Here is a 26,057-nt window from a genome sequence, read left to right on the forward strand (position 1 = left end):
AGTGTGCTCCAGCCAGAGTTCCTAAATTCAAGCTGGATTGATCATTGACAAAACTTGCCAATTACATACAAATAAGCAATGGCAATTCAATTCAAGTTCTGACAGTTCCTTATCTCACATTACCCAACACACTGTCCGCTTTATGGGTAGGAATCACAAGGCATCTCATGATAAGATATTGACAGGACAATATTATAACACTGATATCACAATGCTGTGATATTCCTAAATTAGCAAAAAAACTGAAAATTATGGATTTATTGTTTCAGTTTCACAGAACTTAACCAATATTCTTTAATGCAGGTTTACCTTATTTATTTGACCATAGCTCCACCTTGTGGAGAAGTTAAGCAGTAACTTTAATAAGTCTAATTGTAAGTCTATCTGTCAACCATAAACTGTGAGGCTTGATTTAGGGAGTGTCAGTGTGCCTTCTCTATCGTAACGACGGGAAAAGTGCAACTTGTGAGGCTCAAAACACGCAAAAGGCATATACTAATTTTCTTAATTAATCATATTCATTTAAAATCATGCTCACTGATATTAAACTGATATTTAATACACTCATCATCACAGAAAATAATTAAACTCAGATGAAAATGTCAGATTGTAATGCTAATGTAATAATCTGGAAGAAAGGAGGATAGTTGTTACTAGACCAATATATACTTTCTCAGAAAATACAGAAATCAGATTACTGTGAAAAATGTAATACTAAAAAGAAATAGTAAAACTAAAAGAAGAATATAATAAATAAAGGAAAACTCTAATATGATGTCTTGTTTTGTCTTGTATTGTTGTTTCTTCTCTGATGTGTTCATTCAGAGCAAATATTGTATAAAACAATGAACTGATGCACAGCATCAAAAACTTAATGGTTTTATTATATTATTAACTCCCTGTCAATATAATTATTACAAAAAATCCTTACAAAAGGACAAATTAATTACATTATTTAATCAAAAGATGGTCAAATCTTATGTAATGTCTTAATATTTACATCTTAATTAAAGACATATAGTAACTTAGAATCTCCTGAAAATACCAATATCTGGCCTATGTGAAAATCTCCTATAGTATACTTTATAATGTTTAGGTTAATATAGATATGTCAAACTATCAAAACAGTCATTAGTTGCCGCCCTAGTGCCCAGCACACATATGGTGTAAATGCTTGTCTTGTCTTGTCATGTCTTGTCTGATGTGTTCATTTAGAGTAAATATTGTATATAAAAATGTACTGAAACACAGTTTGTATAAAATTTAAACAGCATTCCATTTTCCATGAAGGAATCACAAGCTTATTGTAAAAAATAGTGGTTTTAGTTTATGTCATTTGTTATTAAGCACTTATTATATTATTTTAATAATATTATATATTATAATCCTTACAAAATAAGAAATTAATTACATTATTTGATTAAAAGATGGTCAAATTTTATGTAATATAGAAATTATCCTAAAAAATATCTTAATATTTACATATCAATTAAAGACATATTTAAGGAACCATAATCTTGTGATTATGTATATTGAGTAACTACATATTATTATTATTATTATTATTATTATTATATATATATATATATATTTTTTTGCTTGGTCTTTTTCTTTTTTCTGTGTTTTTCTTATAATTTTCTTTGGAGGGAAAGTGCATTGTACAAGCCTCTTTTCCCTGCACAGTCATTTTATTTGTTTGTTTGTTCATTTGATTACTTGATGTCACATTCTATTTGGGAAAATAATAAAAAAAATGAATAAAAAAACAAACAAACAAACAAACAAACAAAAAAACTAGATTCTCCTGAAAATACCAATATTTAAAAAAATCTACTACAGTATACTTGTATGTTTAGGTTAATACAGTTACATCAAACAGTCATTAGTTTTCGCCCTAGTGCCCAGCACAAGTATGGTTGTCTTGTCTTGTCTTGTCATATCTTGTCATGTCTTCTCTTGTCCTTTCTTGTCTGATTTGTTCATTCAGAGTAAATCTTGTATATATAAATGTATTGAAACACAGTGTTTGTATAAAATTTAAACAGCTCAGCTGCTACACAAAAGGCCCGTCATGTTGATATTGTTATTGACCCCTCTATTTAAACAGAGATGTAATCATTAAAGCAGAACTGGCAGCTTTAGAAGAACCAGGGCTCTGAGCAGATGGTCCGCCCCCTTTGTTTTCCATCATCTATCCATCTCCAGCTCCTGCTGACTTTCCACTGGCTTATTATTAATGTTATATAGCACCACGATTATTCCTGCAAACTGGTGCAGGATCTTTCTTATCAAAATTGAGTATATTCTAAAACTAAAATATAGAATACTGCATGTTTTTTGTGTGCATTTTAGTTTGAATTTAGCCTGAATTTGACTCTTTTCCCTCTCTTTATCTGGAGCTGTGAGTGGGCACAGAGTCCCAGAGCTGCTTTACAGCGAGCCAGCCCACTTCCTATCACCCCCTCCTTATAGCAGAAAATGACTTGTACCGCTAGAGGAAGCCCGCGAGAGAGTCATAAATGAATGGCGGTGAAGGAGCTAAACGGCTAAATTCTCAAATTAGACATTTTGCCTAACTATTAGTCAGGGATATTACGTTCATTTTAGAAAGTAAAATAAAGGATTTTGCTTAAACCGCAAAGATAATTAATCTCTGCCCTTCTATATTTCTACAATAAACATTTTTTTAGACAACAGATTCGTTAGAATTACGGCTAGATGTAAACTGATGCTGGAAAAACAGCCAAAACCCAACATTAAAAACATTCTCAAGCGGCAAAAATAGATGGACGGATGGATAGACATTTGTATGACATTTAAATTTGTATGACATGTCAAAAATTACATTTATATAGATGGATGCATAGGCTGACATCAGTCATCTTAATATGCACAGCAAATGACTCTTCGCTCTGATGCCATCCGGCAGAAGATACAGGAGCATCCGAGCCTCCACTACCAGACTCTGCAACAGCTTCATCCACCAGGCAGTCAGACTTCTCAACGCACAGACACAGAGCTGAAACCCACCCCATCCACCACACACCCAACACACTCACACAAAACTGAACTGAACCCCCCCCCCCTTTACACACACAAAGACTGAACTTCACCCACACACACACACACCCACTCAGCACACAGAGACTGAAATGTCTTTATCCCTATCAGTAATATTTGCTGCCACTCTCAAAAACTATAAACTCTCTACCTCAGTAACTGCTGTGATTATATATGTTCTATATGTTACAGTATGTTACACATCTCTGCACCTTATCCTCACTGTACACTTTATTATACCGTATCGGTACTGCACTGTCCTGTCTTTAAATTGTCTCGTCTTTTGTATTTATTGCATTTATTGTTATTTAGTGTTATAGTTTTATCGTCACTCCTGCACTTTATGTTGTCTATTGCTTGTTGTTCTATGTTGCACCATGGTTCCAGAGGAATGTAATTTCACTACACTGTGTACCTGTACTCAGATGTAATGACAATAAAAGATAGATAGATAGATAGATAGATAGATAGATAGATAGATAGATAGATAGATAGATAGATAGATAGATAGATAGATAGATAGATAGATAGATAGATAGATAGAGGTTCAAAGACAGAGAAAGCAAAAAGGGACAAAAATGACATTTATACAGAAAGACAGACAGACAGACAGATTTAATTTAATAAAAATACATTTATAAAGACAGACAGACAGACAGACAGACAGACAGACAGACAGACAGACAGACAGACAGACAGACAGACAGATAGATAGATAGATAGATAGATATATAGATAGATAGATAGATAGATAGATGTTCAAAGACAGAGAAAGCAAAAAGGGACAAAATGACATTTATATAGACAGACAGACAGACAGACAGACAGACAGACAGACAGACAGACAGACAGACAGATAGATAGATAGATAGATAGATAGATAGATAGATAGATAGATAGATAGATAGATAGATAGAGGTTCAAAGACAGAGAAAGCAAAAAGGGACAAAAATGACATTTATACAGAAAGACAGACAGACAGATTTAAATACAGAAAAAATCTAAATGGGATAAAAGTGACATTCTATTGACAGATACATATATACATAGTAGATAGAACATTTTCAATATAAAATTGCTCAATTGCTCCATATGAACCCATTCATTTATGCACTCACTCTATAGCGCCCTCCGGTAGTGTGATAACCCGAAGTGGGTATTCTCCTCTGTTCAGGCTCTCTGGCTGTCCTTTAATTCAATCAGAAGACACAGTGGACGGGAGGTGGGGCTTAAAGGGAGATTCAGTACACTCATACATTTATTTTCGTGTGTAAATCAGGCGTGTGGAGACCTGCATGTGAGTTAATTCGCTGGGTTTCTCTGTTTTGCGCGGCTCTTTTGGCTGCAGAGCCCGTTTTTAGCCGTGTTTTTATACTGAGCGCAGCGTTAACGGGCGCGGCGTGTCCGCGGAGCCGTGCTGTGCTGCTGTTAACTAAACCTAAATAACGATTTATTACTGTATTTACGAGCAGGTAACGAGAAACCATGAGCGACTCTGAGAAACAGAGCCTTTCTCTAAAGGAGAAGGACGGGGTGGAGAAGCGGGGACGGGGAAGACCCAGGAAACATCCCAAGGTAACGGTTAGGTAACCTAGTTAACTAGCGTTAGGATAGATCCGTAACTACAGATAATTATCCTATATGTCCAGGTTATTGTCTGATAAAACAGTTTATTATAGGATATATTGGGGATAAGGGGTTCGATTAATCATAATTCAACCTAAAACAAACAATCTAAAACACCGAGTTAAAGACTTGTGCATCAAATTCCCAGCCGCCTTCTTGTAATTTTCCGTTCCACCTTAAACGGTGCTGCAGTTACACAGTGGCGGCTGCACTATTTAAGGTGGAACTGAAAATTACAACCACAACCCAACTTGAGCCCCACACACACGGCTTACTGTACCATCAGATGTGATAGATAGATAGATAGATAGATAGATAGATAGATAGATAGATAGATAGATAGATAGATAGATAGAACACCCACAACCTAACAATCTAAAATACCGAGTTAAAGACCTGTGCATCATATTCCCAGCCTCCTTGTAATTTTCCGTTCCACCTTAAATAGTGCAGCCGCCACAGTGTAACGGCTGCAACATTTAAGGTGGAACGGAAAAGTACAACAATCCAACTTTAGCCCCTCATCTTTCTCTAGATAGATAGATAATTAAGAGAGGACGAAATAGAGGAATAGATAAAGATGAGTAAGGCAGATAGATAGATAGATAGATAGATAGATAGATAGATAGATAGATAGATAGATAGATAGATAGATAGATCATTGAGAGAGGATACAATAAATAAAGATGAGTAAATACCAAAAGGGGTAGAGATAGATAGATAGATAGATAGATAGATAGATAGATAGATAGATAGATAGATAGATAGATAGATAGATAGATAGAGTTTCACAATACAGCCCAGTCATACAAAATCATAATATGGGTGATGGAGTATTAAAAAAAAAGTGAATACAGACACAGCACATTTATTAACTACATGGTACTGTCAACTATAAATACATATATCTAAATTATTGCAATGAGACATGAATAAACTACATATTATAATATATTCACTATAAACTGATACCATCGGCAACAGATAAAAATATTCTTACTTAATACAAAGAGTGCAAGAACAAAAACAAGAAAGACCCATCTACAACTATATACACATCACTATAGATGATAATTTGCAAATTTGTCTAATCTGCTTTACAATCTAACTCCAGATGAACAAGTTAGTACAATACTGAGTAAAAAAAATAAATCTGTAAAGTAAAATGATTTAACGTATGAGATATTTCCCAATCTCAGGAATCCAGTGGATCCCCAGCTTCCAAAAGACCAAGAGGGAGGCCTAAAGGCAGCAAAAACAAGGGCCCTGCCAAGAAAGTAAGTATAATAAAGTGCAACATTCAACATTAGATAAGTTACCTCCCATATGCCTGCACACATAAGGCCAGTGAGGGTAAGTTGTTCCCTGCTGAGGAAGGATCATCCTCAGGCCTCTTCAGAAGATGGCCTACTAAGTGATGGCTCACAATGAACTCGTTGGCCCCTCCACCTGCTGCTTTCCAGCCCTGCTCTGGCTCCCTCTGTTGTTCTGTATCGGTAAAATCCAGCTGATGTACAGTAGGGGGATCATTATTTGGTATGACAATGCTTTAATGATTTGCAATGCTGGCATTTTTGACCCATTTCTTTATTTATCACTTTTAACTAGAGAGACTTGCAGTAGTGCACCTGCATCCATGTACACTCAGAAGATATCCGTCCCAAGCTGGTGTAAATAGATACCAGTGAATTCAAAGAAACCTCCTAAAGCTTAAGACTATACTGCCAAATGAGTATACAAAAGTATATATGTAAAGATGAACAGTCCTGGAAAGCTAAATACACTATTTATTTATTTATTTACTTACTTACTTACTTACTTACTTACTTACTGGATCCCCATTAGCTGGGGCATATTATTTTTACATTGTATGTAAAAAAATAAATAAATGAAAACATCAAAGCTATACTGGAAAACATGGAATTATTTTGCAAACAAAAGGTGTTTAATAAACCAGAATATGTTTTCATGAGGTAGAGTCACCTGGGATAGATTTCTAGCGTCTTGAAGGAGTTCCGGCAGGTGCTGAACAATAGTTGCTGTTTTAGATCAGGTTTAGATCAGGGGATTGTGGAGGACATAGACCGGAACTTATATTTTATAGATATAATGGCTATACAGCTACCAGCTCTATCCATTTTACTGTCCACAAAATAGGAAATAACTATGGAATTAAGCTTTAGTAAAAGTTTTACTTAGGTGTTCTAACAAGTCCCAGTTCAGTGAACTTAAAACTGACAATCATGACATCTCTCCACAGAGAGCAGTGTCATCTTCAGGAAAGAAAGTAATGGGGAAGCCCACCAAGAAAGAGGTAACAGACCTGACACACTCTCAATCTCTCTCTCTCACACACACACACACACACGCGATTAATTCAATTTGTCTCCTTTTTACTATGTACATTGTGGCTGTCAGAACAAAATCTGCTAATTTAATTAGCATAATTTAAATGGACCAACTTTTTTGTTCGAACAGCACATCAATTGGGATTTAGGATCAATAAAGTACTTTTATCTAAAGAAATCAGGCTAGTCAATGAGTGCATATGTGTGTTATAAACAGGTTATTATATATTATATTATATAATATATATTGAACTGTTTTTTTATTAGAAGTTAAGGATACACAATGATATTGGAATGATATCTGTATCTGCTGAACCTATAGTTACTGATATATTTATTGTATGCTGGAATAGGACCAAGTGAGGCTGACTGCATGACTACAATTGGCTGACACTGGCTGTGCTACATTAAAATCCATTGATTAAAGCTCATTTTTATTTTATTTATTAATTTATTAATTTATTTTTGTGTGTATATCGTCATGGGCGTCTGAAGATCCAGTATCCATATATTCCAGTATCGCCATCGTCCCAGAATTTCCACATCAGTGCATCCCTATTAAAAATCTAAGTAGTAAATGTAGTAAATGAGTCATTCTGCTGTTCATTGATATAATGTTTAGGTAATGGTTATTGTCAAAATTATGTCTAAATGCATTTAAGGCACAATGCTAACTATAAGGAATCAAATAATCATGGGTTACTTTAATTTATTTGCTTTTAAGGAGGCATTGGAAAGCTCAAACCCTATTTTATTCATTTATTTTAATGTATTATTGTATTATGTATTACTTATTTTGATTTCTACACAAGATCGATTGTTTATCTGCAGCAACATGAAATAATGTGTCTGACTGGCTGTCGGAATAATAGCTGTACGTTAGGAAGGTGTTCATTAGTGGGGTATGTTAATTTTTTGCTATTCAATAGAAAAAAATCTAAACAACTCAGATTAGAAGAATTGCTTTCACCCAAAAAGGGGTGGAGCATTACAGGAGGCTTTCTGACTTTCCAAACCAAAGTAGCAGATATTAAAGGGGTTGTGAACCACCTGAGTTTGGGCAACCGGAAAGATAAGGTCTGGGTCTGGATCTACTGAACCCTGGTCCAGTTCTTCTGCAGTGGGAAACATTTTTCTAGATGGTTCAGACTCTCAGACCAATTACAGAAGCTGAGTCAGTCTTTAAACAAACCAGAGGATAAAGGACTGGTGTTGTGCCGCGACAGGAAATTCATTTATTTACTGTTACAGTAGATTAACCCTTGCTTATATACAGAAATTAAAGGATTCTGACAAAGAGCTGTTATGTTTCTCAATACGGAGTACGCAAGGAGAACGCAGGACTTTTATTCTGTAATTGTAACAACTGCATACTTGATTTGTTGTTCTAAAAAAAAAATGTAGGAGCACACTTTCACATAGCCACTTCATTTAATAAATAAACCACATATCTGAAGTGTAAACCTCTTATTTTATCACCTAAAAGTAACTTTAAATTTTATTTTATCACACAGCAGTTCTATATTTAAAACGTATGACTTCTCCTCCGCCGAAACTGCTCCGAGGTGCATTCTGGGATATTGGACTGTACACAAGGCCACACAAGGCACCTTTCATGCATCCTTGATAATGTTTAAGGTGCAATAACTTATCTGGGTATTTGTAGTGTATTTGGCTAACTGCGATCTTCGAAATGGAACAGTAGTAGGGCCACAACTGATGACGTTCCAGAGTCCACAAGAATACAAGTGCAGACAAGAACGCAGATTGAGAAACGGCCCTAGAAACATAACTGTCATTCTACAAACCAATTATTAATATGAAGTATAGAGAGACTCCACCTACCTAGTTATGACGACAGGATGTAGTAAAGTTCTTTAGTCTGTCAATAAACTGCAGTGTGAAATCAAACAAAACTAACCAGATCAAATACTGTTTATACAATGTAACACAAAGACACACACCTTGGTGCTTAATCTGGTCTAGACTTTCAGGTGTAAAAACGCCCTTAATTACAATATACCACTCTTATTTGCTGCATGAAACAGGAAAAGGCAGATCAGGCCGCTCAGGAGTCCTCAGAGGAAGATGAGGAGGATGAAGATGAGGAGCAGTAGCTGCCTTGTCCTCAGCACTACCTCAAGACACTCAACCTGGCACCACTCACTAATCTGCATTTAACCTGCGTTTAACGAGAGAATGTCACCTACGCAAAAAAACCCCAGCGACTCTTTACAGGACTGACTTACATCAAGAACCCTCTCTCTCTGTAACACAATCAGTTATGTAAAAAAAACTGGAATAATTTTAGAAACCTGTGAATTAGATTATATACGTACGTGTTTAGTACATTTAATGGTGCTTACCGGGTGCTTTTTTACTTTTGTTCAGGTTGGCTTTTTATGTATTTTATGTGGCTTCTAAGGTGGGGGTTTTAGAGTTAGAAAGAGCAAGCTATATGTTTTGACTGTGGTGTGTAGTGGTGCTATAGTTCTAGGTGGAGGGCTTTCTGCTTTAATGCAGCTGTTTTAAAACCCCTGCACCAGAAACTGACTAGAGCTATATACACACAGCAAGTAAACGTGGCCCAAATCGTGTTTTTTTTTTTAGGCTGTTAACACTTTATTTTTAATGTGACCCATATCTGACATCTGTCTGAATGGTTTGTGCTTTCCAAGTAATTGGCACACATGCACAACAGAGCAATGCTTCACCTTAAGTTTCCCTTTAAACCTTGTCAGAATCTTAAGAGCTATGAATGAGTTTAGACTGCAGCTTACTAGATGAGTTTATAATCAAGAATTCTCTACAGTTTGCTACCAAAAAGACCTATGGTCAGGTTTTTATTTTAGTTTATTTTTTTTCCATTGATCTGGAGTTGTGTTTGTCGAATTCATTAGGAACACCGTGTGGCTAGGACACAAGCCTTCTATTATTAATGGAAGAAATGCATCAGCTCTTGAAGACCTCACTCAGTTCTGTTGTCCATTTCCCCATTTATTCACGCTCACTTTACTTTCTCCTTGCCATCTTCATTCCTTCTGTTTGACGAAGAAGTAACATAAATTTTGAGCTGGCCATTCAAACAGAGTCGTATGGCTGCTAATGGGATATGTATTGGATTTTAATACCACATATTGAAGTGGTCCAAATCAGAATAATTGAATGAAAATGTCACACCCACACAAAAGATCAGATTTTTTAGGCCACATTTACCTGCTGTGTGAACTTAGCCTAGATTTTCTTTTATTAGATTAACTTTATTATACATGTCTATGAGTGCATATAGGACATTTGTTGGAGGTTAGGTGTGTGTAGTTTGTGGGCTATACTGTGTTTATGGAGTTCATGAAAAATACCCACTTTCAAACATTGTTCTCGATCTGTTCACTTGATGTTGGAGATGTTTCAAACTTAGTTCTCACTTCAGTACATTCCAGTAGCAGCATTACTGTGTGAACAAATTCAACACCATAGCGACCACCTGAAATACCACAGCAATAGCCAGGCATATTTATAGTATTTAATCCGTGACTGATTAGCCACGCCTTATTTAAATGTTCACTTTCCTAGGACAAACTCTAGAACTCTAGAACACTAGAAAAATCGAAAAAACACTATTTTAAAAAAGTTTACTGCAATTCTAATTGTATGAGTCCCTCCAAATCCTACTGGGAGTTTACAATGAATACTTGTGAAATAACGCTCACCTGAGCAGCCATACCTCAATACCAAACACGTTGTGTTTGTGACGAGTCCACACACACACATTTCTGTTGTGATAATGACTGTTTTTACTCTGAACTCATCATCACGTCTCATCTGTCCCCAGTATCTGAACCATTACAACAATATGCATTAGCCACCTCAGGAATTACAGTGTACAGAAAGGCAGCAAAAAGACCAAGGTAGTGTTCAGATAGCACTGATGACTTCTGTATGAAATATGTTTGTCTTCTCACTTGGAAATAGCCTTCGCCCTGCACCTATTTTTGATGCAGCTGAGGAATTGTCTACAAACTTTTTTAGGCTTATACCACATTTTGTTCATGCAGCGGCAGGATACATATATTTATTTCACCTTTAATTATTACAAATTAAATTGTACCAGTGTAGCATGTTGTGTTGTTAATAAAATGCGTTTTCTCATTTTGGTGTCTTGTCATTATTATTTATGGGGATCATCTGGATTTCTGCAAAAAACAGACGGAATCCAAGTTGTAAGTAAGTGAACAAACAAATTTCATGTCATATTTGCACATCTATTGAATTAATGGTTTGATCTATCAAGGCTACACCTTGGTAATACCACTTAGCCCTACATTAGGATTTTGCGAGTGCACACCTAGAATGAGGGTGTCCCGATTTTAGTTAGGTTGGAGGGGTAGGTTAGGGGATGTTTTAGGCTACATGACCCTTCAAACTGAAAATTTTCAGAGTACTACACTCCAAACCGAGGGCTATGAGAATCACTGGCAAGTTGGTATGGCACAAGCGACAAAGAAACTCACTAATTTGAGCATTTCCCTTGATTACAATATTACTGCTAAGATTACCACAAGAAAATTACGATAACCCCTATATTTCCATAGTTTAATGTGTAGTTTCAATGTTTTGAGGCCTTTTTCTTCATAACATGCATTAAAAATTCACCATGAGTTTGTCTCAGTAGCCACTAGTAGACGTAGTATCTTAAAATAATGTAATATCTTAAACTTAATGTCAGTATCTTACAGTTTTTCTCAATTGGTTTGGCTCATTTCTTGAAACTGAGATGACATTTTTAAAATAACATGGACAAATCCCCAAACTAACTTGCAGTTCCTCACAACAGAATGGCATTTCTCATTGCTTTCATCACATTTCAAATGCTTTGTACATGTCTCAAGCACTTAGTACATCTTTACAAATGGTTATGTACAAGTAGCCTACACTTAACACAATACTCCTACATTTAGTACATTTTCCAAAATAATGCATCTTGTTGGTCTATCCCAATTGGTTGGTTCTCAGTGTAATGGTTGTTCTCTCCAAAACATGCCAGCACAATTTCATCGTATAAGTCATCATCTGCAGAATAGTCTGCTCAATTATCAAAATGAGTTACGAAATTGTAATACAATACAGAACACATATTTTGGAACATTTCATAAATTCATGACAATCAGGTGAGTAGGTAACAGGTGAAAGCAGGTTATGACGAGGAGGAGTGTCCCACATTACAGGTGACCAATCCATCAGTTTGTTACCTGACAGGTGTTGTCTATGATTTTGAATGCTGGCATTGCTGTATATATACAGCTTGGCCTGGTGCTAGTTCTTTGATGCTAGTCCTGTGATGATATAAGGATCCTGTGGCGATCAGTGTAGAGGATGGCTCAGGCATTCACGGCGCTTCTTCCCACAGTGCATTGCTAAAGAACACATCAGAGGCGATGTTGATGAGAATTTATGGCCAAACAGACTGCAGCGGATGGATGGCCAGGAAGATGACCAGGAGAGAGAGGGGAGTGACACGGAGTAGTCAGAATGTTACTGTATTGCATTTGTTTGACTGTTTTTTTACATACTGTATTTTTGTTTTGTTTTTGCAGGTTTTTGTATTTTGTATACATAGTATATTTGATACATTTTCCTTTGTATTTTTTTTTCTTTCCTACCTACAGTCATGTGTAAAGATGTACTTGTAAATAGAAATAGTTACAATTTCCTCAGTAGAATGAGTGCAGTGTGTGTGGTGTGAACATTGTATTCCTTTAGCTAGACCTCTGCCATAAAGACAAAACATCTAAGCATTTTGACTTGCAGTACTTACACAATACCAAAGGGACAATGCATTTTGGGGGCACTGATGGTTTGTGTGAGAAAGGAAATTAGTTTTGACACATGGGTAAACTGTTTTTGGAGTGATATGAGCATGTGATGAGGATCCATGTAGTTGTGCTGCACCGTCCGGTATATTTTGACAGGAGGATGAAATGAATGAAAATGTGCCAAAGCAATTGAGAAGGATCTATGCCATTTTTATGGTACTGACTTTTTATATGGGAGAGGGACTTCATTTTGAAGCAAGAATGAACGTTTTGGGAGACATATGACATTTTGCTGGTTATCTGAAGTGTTGCGCAGAATTGTAAGTCTGTTTGGCCAATTTACCTTATAGTTATAGGAATGTCATCTCAGTTTCAAGAAATGAGCCAAACCAATTGAGAAAAACTGTAAAATGATGTAGTATCTCGAATATAGTTACTTAGTATCTTAAAATAGCGACTTAGAATCTCAAAATAACACAGTATTTCAAAATAATGATATAGTGACTTGAAATAACGACTTAATATCTCTAAATGACAACTAAGTGTCTCACAATAATGACATAGTATCTTAAAATAATGACATCGTTTTTAAAAATATTCACCTAGTATCCTAAAGTAACAACTTAGTATCTAAAATGAAAGACCTGGGATCTTAAAACAATGATAAAGGATCTTAATAAAATTGACCTAGTATCTACACTACTAGGTCGTTATTTCAAAATAACGACCTAGTATCTTAAAATAACGACTTATTTCTAATAATAATATCATAGCATTTTAAAATAATGATTTAGAAACTCAAAACAACGACTTAATATCTCTAAATGTCTCGGCATCTTAAATAATAAAGTTTAATGTTGTTTAAATGTTGATTTTTTTATTTTTTATTTTTTAACCTTAAAATGCGCAATGCAATCAAAATAGTCATAATTATAACGTTTAATCAATGTTCTTTGCTGTCAGGGATAGTGTCTGAAAGTAATGAGGTAAGTTAGCATCAATTGAGATTTAACAAATTACTTACATTTATTTAATAAAAAAATATTATTTTATGTTTTATTTTATAGTATGTTTAATGTTAAGTGGCGGGAATGTGCTTTTACAGGCCTGTGTTGGTGGAGGTGGGATATAACAGTATTGCAGTGAACTGTATTATGAGAGGCTCCCGCAGACGCGCTACTTAGGCTCGATTTTGCGATTCTGCAATGGCGGCTACGCGCGTTTCCCGGCGAGGCCCCGGCCACAAAGCCTCACGCTGCGCTGTTGGCGTAGCGGTTTCAGTAATGGCGTCTGTGGCTGAGATGCGCTTGGCGTTGGGAAAATGAAGCGCAGGAGAACTTATTTCTGTTATTAAGAACGCGGGGTTTCCTTCGGCGAACTTTGCGTGGGAAAGCTGTGGAATCTCCTGGAGGTCCGAGCTGCGATATTAGTCCCTGTCGTACCGAGATGATGAAGCTCAAGTCCAACCAGACCCGCACGTACGACGGAGACGGCTATAAGAAAAGGGCCGCCTGCCTGTGCTTCAGGAGCGAGTCCGAGGAGGAGGTGAGGCCGGGGATGCGGAGCGGAGTTCGGGGAGCGAGTAGGCCGCAATTGAGACTAGAAAATATAAAATGTGCTTTAATTAATGTGAGATTAATAAATCCAGGCCGCGGTTTAGTTGTAGATAAACGAGGCGAATTACAGAAGAAGGAGAGTCGGGTGCAGAGATTGAGAACAGCTACCTGTGTATAGCTAATAGACTAAAGCTAACGATAGCTAGCTAGGCTAGTTAGCTTATCTTAGCTTATTTTAGCTTAGCTGGTGCGGTTTGTCAATGAAGCGCTGCTGAGCCGAGCCAAGCTGAGCCGCCGTCTGTTCGGTTACCCGGGCGGGTAGCGCGGGCTGGGGAACCGCTAAAAAACTTTAACCCTGTTTATACATTTAAAGAGGCTCCGTATATATTTTTAAGACAGACTTCGTGCAGGAGATCTGAAAATATAACTACATAGCTAGCCAGTTTTGCTGACACCAGTTGTGTGCGGCGGTTGCGCAAAAACAAAAAGCAGCGCTAGTTGAGTAGCTAGCGGTTAGCTAACTACCTAGCTGGCTAGCTCGTTGGCCACCAATCTGTATGAGCTAGGTTAGCTAACATAGGCTAGTTAGCTATCTGGCGGTATACATGTATACACAGCTCTGGGGGAAATGAAAAAGAAACCACCTGAAAATTATGAATTTCTTTGATTTTACCAAATTTAAAACCTCTGCAATATAACCAAGAGGAAGTTAGAGAATTTTTTGCACCAGGAGTAGAGGCATAAAGTTATCCAAAAGCAGTGTGTAAGACTAGTGGAGGAGAACATGCCAAGATGCATAAAAACTGTGATTAAAAAACAGGGTTATTCCACCAAATATTGATTTCTGATCTCTGAAAACTTTATAAATATGAACTTGTTTTCTTTGCGTTATTGGAGGTCTGAAAGCTCTGCATCTTTTTTGTTATTTCAGCCATTTCTAATTTTCTGCAAATAATTTCTCTAAATGGCAATATTTTTATTTGGAATTTGGGAGAAATGTTGAGAAAAGTTATAGAATAAGACAACAATGTTCATTTTACTGAAACGTGTATATATATATATAAAAAGCAAAATCAGAAAATTTGATTCAGAAGACTTGATACAGAACTCACTTTGTTAGTTATGTATAGGTAGTGAGGTAGTTTAATGGATAGTTGGCTGTATGTTACTGAGAGTATAGAGCTTAATCTCAAGGTTAGCTTGCATATTGCCTATCTGTCTGTCTAAAACTCTAGCTGGCCTTTTAGTGAACTGTTTAGCTAGCTAGAATAATACCAGCAATACTTTATTCTTTTATGAAACTGCACTTTTTTTAAAATCTCAGTTTCAAACACTATAAAAAAAAGATAGCCTACACCATTTACAGAGGGGCATCAACCCAACAGTAGGCTAATTATGACATAAAATCAAAATATGTAGAAGATGGAAACATTCAACAGACAGATAGAACAGATATATCAGCTCAACAGTAGTATTACTTAGAACAGATACAACATCTACAGAGGGGCATTAACCATAGAAAATAGAAACATTAGACAGACAGATAGAACATATTTACAGAGGGTCATCAATCCATCAGTAGTATTACATAGAAGATAGAAACATTCAACACACAGAAATAATGTGTGTATCTACAGAGGCGCATCAACCCATCAGTAGTGTTACGTAGAAAATAGAAACATTTAACACAAAGACAGAACAGATACAATGTATACGAAGGAGACACAGCCCAACAGTAGTATAAAAATAGAAGATAGAAAAAATTAACACACAGACAGAACAGATAATCTTTAACATCTACAGAGGGTCATCAACCCAACAGTAGTATTACGTGTATTTTTAGATATTAGCAAGTTAAGCCATAGGCAGAAATTATCTGAGTCTTGAGATTAGATTTAAATATGGAAGGAGAGAGGGATTATGTAAGTCACATGCTTTATAGCTATGTCTATTATATGTAGCTATATAGTTATTCTAAACCAGTGAAGCTATAAGACGTGTTGTATCAGATGTGCTGCTTTGTGTTGATTCAGGTGCTGCTGGTGAGCAGCAGTCGACATCCAGACAAGTGGATCGTACCAGGAGGGGGAATGGAGCCAGAAGAAGAGCCCAATGTTGCTGCTGTCCGAGAAGTTTGTGAAGAGGTCAGACCAGTTAATCTATATGACTTGATGCCGTTATTGCACTCATTATTAATTCACTATAAATAACAAATCATCTCTGAACTTTGAACATTGCATAATGACACAGGTTTGTTTATGTAGTGTTTGTTACAAAAGACCTACTCATAGAGCAGCTTCACAGAGATCCATGTTCGAGCCCCAGGTCAAAAGGATAATAGCAGCAGCAAAAAAAAAAAAAAAAAAACTCAGATCAGGAGATCTGAAGGAATAGTTCTCGAGGGGAACCAAGAGATCATTTTCTCGTCCAAAAAACAGCCAGATGCATACATCTAATATCTAACATTTTTAACTACTAAATCTATACACTAGAAGTTAGAATTTTCTTCAGGGGAGCTGAAGATTGGATCTGTGATTTGTGTTAATCTGAGTGAGTAAAACAGATTTACAGTAGTGATTAGTTGTGTTATGGCTGGCCCACACTACAGGATATTCAAGCTGATTTCAAGGCTGATTTGGTCTTTCAGGTTGATCGTCAACTATCGTAATCTTTCCAGATTATCCTGTAGTGTGTGGAGTAGGCTCAGACAGAAGATCTGTTTAGCTTGGTTGTAATGTTTTACTGTGTAAAATATATAAGGTCATACGCATGTCTTACAGTTTGATGTGAATGGGAATTAAAATACATTCATTATGCGTTTAACTCAATAATCACCCTCTCTATGTCAGTCAAAACCCTGCGCTTCGAGCTCTGTGCTACCGAATAGTGCAACTCGTTGTTATATTCCTGTAGCTCAGGCTAACCCTGATCTTCAGCTCATAGATTCTTGTGATGGGCAGTGATACGCATCACTCATGTGGAGAGGGAGATCACGTTACAGTGGAGTGTTAAAGGGCGTTAAACTCAGATTAAGCACTGCTCATTACTCTACACCCTGGCTGTGCTCCAGTTAGGCAGATATCCAGCAGCAACACCAGGCTAAGCCTCTTTAGGCCTCTCAAAATGTAGACTTTTGCTCTTTCAATGCTCAGTACGTTAACGTAATGTGCTGAAATTAAGTTGGTTGGTCCTGCATCTTATCAGTCTTATCGGTGTTTACACCAATGTTCCATTGACCTGTTCATTTGTCCAAACTACCCATGATTGCCCTTTGGTTAATCACAATAGCTTTCTAATTATAAATCGTGGTGGAAAATGGGAAGTGAGTGAGAGGCTATGCGGAAAATACTGTATGTAATGTTAGTGTTCATTGTGGTAAGCGTCTGAGATAGATTGTCACATTTGATGACATTTAACTTTGACAGTCTGGTCCATACAGTTCTATGTTTTATTTAGCTTTTGTTTGGTTTCGGTTTGTCTTATAATGAGAAAATTAGTAATTCTTAACCTATTTAGATTTTATAAGTATTGAACTTTGGTTGAGTTCATACCTCCTGTGTTTGGTCCGGACATTGGGACTTTTCAGTTTGGGTTTGAATCAAAGTAGCAGGTGTAAAAGGGGGTGTCAACCATGGTCTGGACCAAAGCACCAGAGTTTGTTCCGGTGTTCTCAGTCTGGATCTACTGAACCATGGTCTGGTTTGGCTGCACTTTTCTAGATGTTTTGGACTTTCAGACCAAGTTGAGACATCAGCTGCCAGAGCCCTGGGAGAGCACAACTGGCCTTGCTCTCTCTGGGTGGGTACAGTAGATGGTGCTCTTTCCCCTCATCACTGCTAGGGTGATGTTGATCAGCACAAGGCGTCTGTGAGCTGATGTATCAGAACCGAGTCGTTGCACTTTCCTCCGAGCGTTAGCACTGTGATGCTACTCGGCAATGCAACATCAGTAGCAGTTCGTAAAGAGGCGGAGTCTGACTTCACATGTGTCGAAGGGGCATGTGCTAGTCTTCACTCTCCTTGTGTTGTGGCATCACCAGTAATGGGGGATATACAGCTGAGTAGCAGGTAAATGGGTGGGACAATTGGCTTAATTAAATTGGGAAAAAATTGATGACAGGATGTAGTAAAAAAGTTATTTAGTCCATTCAGTCATTAAAATGTAGTGTAAAACCAAAACTAACCAGACCAAATGTACAAAACAAAGTGTAACAAATACCCAAACAATGTGGTCCAAACTTTCATGTGTGATAGATATACTATATACTTAATACTATTAATTGAAATACATAGTAAGGATAAATATATTTTATTAAATTGCAATAACGTAACCCTCCTAGGACCTAATGTTCCCAGAAGTCACTGATCAAATATCATCAAGGATTCTACTAAGGGGTTAACAATATGTACACTGTACTCGGGCTGCAACTAATGATTATTTTGGTAGACGACTAATCTGATGATAATTTTTTCGATTAGTTGATAAGTCAACAATTATTTCTGCCATCTTCACCATCTCTAAAATCAACAGAAAAACAGTTAAACATGAGATTTAAAAGAACTGACATTTAGTGAGTAAATATGTAATCTGTTCTGTTGTTTGGGCTCTTTTGGAGAGACAGACTAAGTTGAGTGTAAACTGTGTGAGTGAGCCAGTTACCCATCTTCTATTGTGTTTCTGTCCACAGCACTTTGTTTAATACAGTACTGTTACGGATTAACAATTAGTCTACAATGAAATTTATACTAGACAAATTTAAATAATCAACATTGCCCTACACTGCACACATACTGTAAATCTAATAATTGACCTGGGCTGGCATGAGCTTTATTGATATGTATTTATATTTTGTTCTGGTGTGCTGCCTGGAAGTGCATTCTCCAGAGTCCATGCAGGGCATTCTTCAGCTTTAGTCCTCCTGTTTTGTCACTTTGAATTGTGTCAAATTAACAGCGTGGCACAGTTTCAAGTGTGAAATGATGTGCAATATGAAAGTGTTGAGATTGCAGAATGTATGCAGAGAGAGATTGTGCATATTTAAAGTCTTTACAGACACTGTTTTATGTGAACTCATGGCAGAATTCCCCTTCCAGAAATATTCCCCATGGTTTTTATGCACATGGCTGCTTTCCCAGGGCCAGATTAAACCTGGTTTAGACTGAATTAAACTGTTAATGGGTTTTTCTGAGCTGATAGCCTTTTTTACTTGCATAATCAAAAGGCATTGAAGAGGTATTTAACTTCCAGCTTTGCTTTCAGTGCTTAAAATGTGTGCATGTATTCTGTTTTTCTCTTCTGTTCTGATAGGCTGGAGTCAAGGGCACTTTAGGAAGACTAGTAGGAATATTTGAGGTGAGTTACATTTTTAATAGTGATTTTGTGAACAAACTAAATGTAGGTTCCTAATGCAACACACTCCTTAGTATTTCTTCTGTTCTGAAGCTGTTGATTGAGATCAAACACAAGACTGGAGTGCAGAGAGTTTATAGTTAAATCAAATAGAGCTGCTTATTAAATGGTGCATTGTTAAATATATTGACAGTTTTGAGAAATTCTGCTGCTTGTTTTAATATATGTTTTGATGATTTATTGTAAGGTTTTGATAATTTCTCCTCTTGTGCAGAATCGAGATAGGAAACACAGGACGTATGTGTATGTCCTCATTGTAAAAGAAGTACTGGAAGACTGGGAGGACTCTGTGAACATTGGTAAGTACTGAGTGTAAGTTATAGAATAGGGCTATGTTATTAATTCAGTTAGTTTATTTTATTTTGTATTTATACATGTCTTTTTTATTTGTTTTTTTAAACTAGGATTAAAAAAGGAAATAGACATGTTTAATAAAAAAAAACTAAAATTAATTGTTAAACACCCTGGAATACAGTAATATTATTTTGGGGCCATAATGCAACAATTTAGTACATTTCTTAAAAAAAAAAAAAAAAAATATATATATATATATATATATATATATATATATATATATATATATATAATTTGAAACTTCACTCTAGACCTCGAGTAGTTTGGACTGTGTGTCTCTCCACTCTTCCTCCAGACTCTGCTCCCTTGATTTACAAATGAAATGTAAAATTTACTGATGATCAGTGATGGTTTGGAGAGACATGTCTGTCATCTGCTGGTGTTGATCCACTGTGTTTTATTATCAAGTCCAAAGTCAGTGCAGTTTTGTTTTCCAACAAAATCTTACAGCACTTCATGCTTCCCTCTGCTACTGACAACTTTTATAGAGATGCAGATTTCATTTTCCAGCAGGACTTGGCACACTGCCCACACTGCCAAAAGTACCAATTGATCTTATATAATATTTTTATTTTCTGAGACACAAATTGTAGGGTTTTTATTAGTTGTAAGATCACTCTGTGTGTAACACATAATAAGTTTCACATTTTGAACTGAATTACTGAAATAAATTAACATTTTAATAATATTCTAATAATTTTTAGAGATGCACCTGTAGTTGTGTATTGCATCATAGACATAAGACATGGTATCTTTGACTGTATCATGGCTCACAGTCTAGATGCCCAGCTCTACTATTACTTCTACTACTGTACTACTGTATAGAATGAACTAACCTCACTGAGAGCCTTCTGCCTCCTCTTCTGTTAACAGGGAGAAAAAGGGAATGGTTTAAAATAGACGATGCCATGCAAGTGTTGCAGTGTCACAAGCCGGTTCAGGCCACCTACTTCGAGGCTCTACAGGAGGGCTGCCTGACCACTAATGGGACGCCCGTAGTGGCCACGATAGGCGGAGACCTTTCGCCCACCTACAACATTAATCAGAGCTCGGTCTCTGATATCAGATAACTAATACACAACACTGACACTCCGGATGCTTCCGCCACCACTCTCGCTCTTATTCTTTCAGTATTCTTTTCTCTTTTTTTGTTTGTTTGTTTCTTTCTTTCTTTCGTTGATTCTCTATCAATCTCTCGCTTTCTCTTTTCTCTTTCATTTTCATTTCCGTTTCTTTTTCTCTTTCTCTCTAAAAAAAAAAATGGTTTGCCTTGCCAACCCTTTTTGAGTGCCAGGGAAGTGGCACTAACTTGACAAGTGTTGGGTAAATATTCAGACGACATGTTTTGTAAATGTAAATTTAATGTTTTTGTCTCTACTCTGATTTCGTCCCCACCTTACAAATGGATGGACAGTTGCATGAATCCCCTTCCTTTCTCCCAAATTCCCTCCTTTCATCCCTTTCTTCATCCTTTCCGCCAGACCTTGCCCTTACCCAGGTCCGTGCCCCCATTTCTCCAACCCCTTAGTGCCCTCAGTGTGGCCCAAGTGTGAGGTTAAATGGTTATGAGGTTAAATGAATGCAAGAACTACTTTTTACCTGTTGTGATGTAAATACACATAGCCTAGTGGTTACGCTTGAGGCTTTCAATATTTTTACACGTTCATTTTCCTGTATGTGAGTGTGAGTGAGCACGTATTTGCGCGAGAGAGTGATGGATGGTGTGCGCGCACATACGTACGTATTTATCTGTTCGCCGATCCACCACCAACACCACCACACAGTGAGAAAGAAATGCGTAGCTGCCTGAACGGATGGAAACGTGAGAAGTCAGTCATTTTTGCATGAGCACTGATATATTTATTTGTCTCTTATGAGTTTGGGTGATCTGATGATGAATGTTCGAACCTGTATTTGGTGTCAGTAGGTCTTTTGAGTACTCTCTTTCTCCCCCTCGCCCACTTTCTTTTTTGGCATTTTGTATATATATAATATATGTGGGCTGAAGAACTACATACATAAAGTACATAAAGAGAGGCCTGATTTAATTATAATTAGCCCTGGACCCTGATTATCAAGTGGAGCCTGTTAAGTCTTTGAGGATGCAGACTTGGTTAAAATTGTAATGGTGAATAGATTGAGACATTCATAGGGAAAATCCAGCAGCTGATGAACATAATTGATTATAATTGATTTATAATTGATCATGTCCATCCATTGGTAGCCTTGTTTGCGTTTAATATCAGAACATGAAACTTCATGTTTTAAGCCAGAATAGCTTTAAAACTTGAGCGAAATCGTAAAATTAAACTTCTCAAAGTTTAACAGTAAACTGTGGGAGCATGCACTGCTAGAATAATGTTCTTTGTGTGGCCGAGCTGCTATCAAGTTCTAGCTAAATTTATTCATTTATATGGTAAAAAAAAAAAAAGGATCTCAAGAAAGTTTGGCATCATTGAGGAAAGAGATAATCTCTCATGCAAGCCTCTAATATTGGTTGCAATGTTCTTTGTTTCCATCTTTATGGTTAATTTCTCAATTTTGTATCAATCAAGCAATTTGACATGATCTAGTGATATAGATGGATATGTTCACTGTGTCTGGTGGAAGGCTGGTCCACAGTAAGAAGAGACAGGAAGGCAGACAGACTTAACAAAAGGCCCATCGTAAGGTTATTTAGTTATTTATTTAGTTTGTTTTTCCTCCCCTGAATGATCCTCCGTTTAAACAGTAGAACGGCAGAAATAACTTATTATTTAAGTTAAAAAAAAGGATAAAAACAGAACCACAGAAAACCCTTTTTGTTTGTCCCTTGAATAATTTTATGCTTGTAAAAAAAAAGAAAGAAAGAAAAGCTCATGTCGTCAGCTGCATGATGAAGGCACACGTATTTTAATGCTGCCTCTTGTTAACTATGTGGTTTTCAGTGGAAGTTGGAGTTGTTTCTCATACAGTGTTGATTTAAGCAGATGATGACTGTGATGTTTGCGCATAGCCCTTATTTATATACACGTTTATCTCTCTTCCGTCTCTTCTTAAAGAGAAGAGAGAAGTAGTGTTGAATCTGCGTCCTCATCCTCGAGTGCTCCGTACCTTTTTGCTTGACGGCGAAAAAACTAATACTATTACTTTATTTGTAGCACTTTGATGCAGAGCTAAAAAACACAAAAGGCTTGTACAGATCAGAGACTTTGTTTGTTTTAACATGTAAAAAAAAAAAACGTAAAAACTGAAATGGGTTTGAACTGTAAGCCCCGCCCCCTTTTCTCTTCTCTTAATCTAGTCTATCTAGCGTAACTCGTCTTAGCCAGGCTGTTTTTCTGCTGCCCTTCAGACAGCAAGCAGCGGTTGGCGCAATACTGTGAATCTGGAGCCACTGTAGTTAGCCATGTTTTATTGATTTGTTTCTTTTCTTTTTGTTTTATCCTTTTTTTTGTATAGGTCAAACGAAATGAAACAAAACACAAATACAGTCCAGTATGTGCGAGTTTCTGGAAAAAATAGTCCTAATCAGGATGTTTGATTCTATTTCTTCTCTAATTTTTTATTGTGAGCTTTGAGTAGCTTATAGCTTAGAGATCATCTAACTATGAATCTAATATCCATCAAATATATATATTTAAAAGATTCTACTGACTCTACTGTTTGACTGATTGTGGTTTGCATCAGCTTTGCCAATCAGAAATGCAGAAAAATTTAAAAACTTAACAAACATCCTGATTAGGACTTAAGGATTTTAGAAAGGCTGGTTTCTCAAATTGACAGCATCATTAAGGATCACCTAATCTTGGACTAATGGATAATTTGATAATACTCCATTGGAATGGAAATATATGGTCCAAAACTAGGCTTTTAATCCCTGATTGGGAAGCAGAGTTGATGGTGTTTGGGTTTTAGAGAGAGGAAAGCACCCATTGTTTTGTTTAATTGTTTATTCAGCCATGATCTTTAAAAAAGGCCATGATAATGTATTAATGTGATTCAGTTAACAAGTTAAACTCCCTACTTTTAGTTTATATAATAGGGTGTAGCGTACGATTTTGTTTACACGATGATGATGATGATGACGACGACGACGATGAGCTTTGGTTAACTTCTTTCCATCAAACACTAAAATCTCAGTTTATTATTAAAGAGGATTAAAGTTCTTTAGCAGTGTTGATTGGTTGATTTAATTAATAAATTAAATGTTATGTTCTCCCCTCCAAGCACCTTGATTAGCTGGTATGACTGACGATCATACTTGAATTAAACACCCAAAAGGTGGCTTTTTTTTTTTTTTTTGTCTATTTTATTATTAACCACCAATAGCACAATCATCTTGACTAATTCATTTAAAACTAAATCTGATCTAAATCTAAGTAAAAGTAGTTGGAGGTAGATGTGGAATACATAAACAATTGTTTATATATATATTTTTTTTACCCTCTTCACATTCGACTCTAAAGTCTCGCTTCCACAAAAGTAATTTGAAGACCAAAGTCAACCTGTAGAAATGACTACGCTCAGTCAAGCGCTATTATTGCACCAGACCCTGAATGTAAACTTCTTCCAAAAGTTGCATCAAAACACCAGCCCGAGTCTAAATTTCGTCCCAAAGCCCCCTATTAAAAAAATAAAAATAAATAAAGTCACATAAAATTTGCATATGGTAAAGATGGCCTATAGGAACCAACAACATGGAGAACATTAAAATTCGATGTCGCTTGTCCAGTCCCTAAAGCTGTGACCCTCTTTCAGTTGAACAAGAAATACCCTTCACTGGAACATTTGCTTTGTGATTTTGGGATTGTGGAATATACCAGTATGAGAATGTAATATAAATGTGCCAACAAATAAACATCAGTATTTCACATTATCGTTTCAGTGTCTTTGTTTATGGGTACATTTAATTTATATTAATGAATATAACCTGGTTTCTGCTCATTTGTATATTGCTTTACACCGATTTAACTGTAAAATAAGTTTTTAATTCATTTTTAAGTTGGAAAAGAAAAAAAATTGAGTGATTATTTTCAAACTTAAAACACTAAAAAGAGGATTCATACATTTTTTTAACCAATACATTTCCATGATTTTTTTTTTCATGACTTTTCCAAGCCTTCATGGCAATTCAATTCCAATTCAATTCAATTTTATTTATATAGCGCTTTTTACAACAAAGGTCGTCACAAAGCTGCTTTACAGGAAAAACAGGTCCACGCCTCTTATGAGCAGCACCACAGAGATGCCAATTTTATGGTGACACAGTGGCAAGAACTATAAAACTATAAAAACTCCCTTTAAGAGGAAGAAACCTTGGAAGGAACCAAGACTCAGTCCGAGGAACCCATCCTACTCGGGTTGACCCGCTCATTTGGCACATATTTTAATGACCATATGATTTTTAAAACATCAGTGCAGACATGGACAATAAAACCAAAAATAAACTTAAACTATAATTAAAATTGATTTAATATAGTTGGTCTAAAACGAATCAAATAACATGCAATCTTTAACAATAAAATGTGTCAGATCCAGACATTGTGTAGGGCTAAATTACTGTGTTTGTTAGCTCAAAATAGATTTTCTCCATCGCTAACAGAAACACAGATTTGTAGACCAACTTTCTGGGTATTTTTATATTTCTAAAACTTATCCAGACCTAGAAATTGCTGTTCTCAAATTCCATGATTTTACCATGTTTTTCCATAACCATATGGACCCTGTAAAAAGCTAATCTAGTTACAGTATGAAAATGGATATTAAGTAATTGTCACCAAGTGAAACAATGAATTAAAACAGCTGTTGATCTCTGTAAAGCCACATTATAACACTAGACTTATTGCTTATACACTGAAGCCTACTAATACCCAACACGACTGAGTACTGCTCATATTTGATCCCATTTA

General features: G+C 36.3%; 3 protein-coding genes across 6 annotated transcripts in view; 2 read left to right on the plus strand and 1 right to left on the minus strand.

Moving 5' to 3' along the window:
* The window catches only part of rps10 (ribosomal protein S10), a 532,411-nt gene that overhangs the window by 499,711 nt on the left and 6,643 nt on the right, over positions 1 to 26,057 (minus strand). The gene's annotated exons all lie outside the window — the stretch shown is intronic.
* Positions 4,217 to 11,183, plus strand: hmga1b (high mobility group AT-hook 1b). Of its 2 annotated transcripts, none has more exons than XM_049479522.1 (5): positions 4,217 to 4,357; positions 4,533 to 4,635; positions 5,886 to 5,963; positions 6,947 to 7,000; positions 7,388 to 7,465. In XM_049479522.1, the coding sequence occupies exons 2-5, from the start codon at positions 4,546 to 4,548 to the stop codon at positions 7,409 to 7,411; spliced, it is 246 nt and encodes an 81-aa protein (XP_049335479.1). In that variant the 5' UTR covers positions 4,217 to 4,357; positions 4,533 to 4,545; the 3' UTR covers positions 7,412 to 7,465. The 2 variants fall into 2 exon arrangements, with proteins under 2 accessions (XP_049335479.1, XP_007234352.1); XM_007234290.4 differs by lacking the exon at positions 7,388 to 7,465 and adding an exon at positions 9,083 to 11,183 and having other exon boundaries at positions 4,218 to 4,357.
* nudt3b (nudix (nucleoside diphosphate linked moiety X)-type motif 3b) lies at positions 14,090 to 25,021 on the plus strand. The gene is made up of 5 exons (XM_022675553.2): positions 14,090 to 14,392; positions 16,437 to 16,547; positions 19,711 to 19,755; positions 20,027 to 20,111; positions 21,040 to 25,021. The coding sequence occupies exons 1-5, from the start codon at positions 14,294 to 14,296 to the stop codon at positions 21,234 to 21,236; spliced, it is 537 nt and encodes a 178-aa protein (XP_022531274.1). The 5' UTR covers positions 14,090 to 14,293; the 3' UTR covers positions 21,237 to 25,021.

The sequence above is a fragment of the Astyanax mexicanus genome, chromosome 5, assembly GCF_023375975.1.
Source record: "Astyanax mexicanus isolate ESR-SI-001 chromosome 5, AstMex3_surface, whole genome shotgun sequence".
Lineage (NCBI taxonomy): Eukaryota > Metazoa > Chordata > Actinopteri > Characiformes > Acestrorhamphidae > Astyanax > Astyanax mexicanus.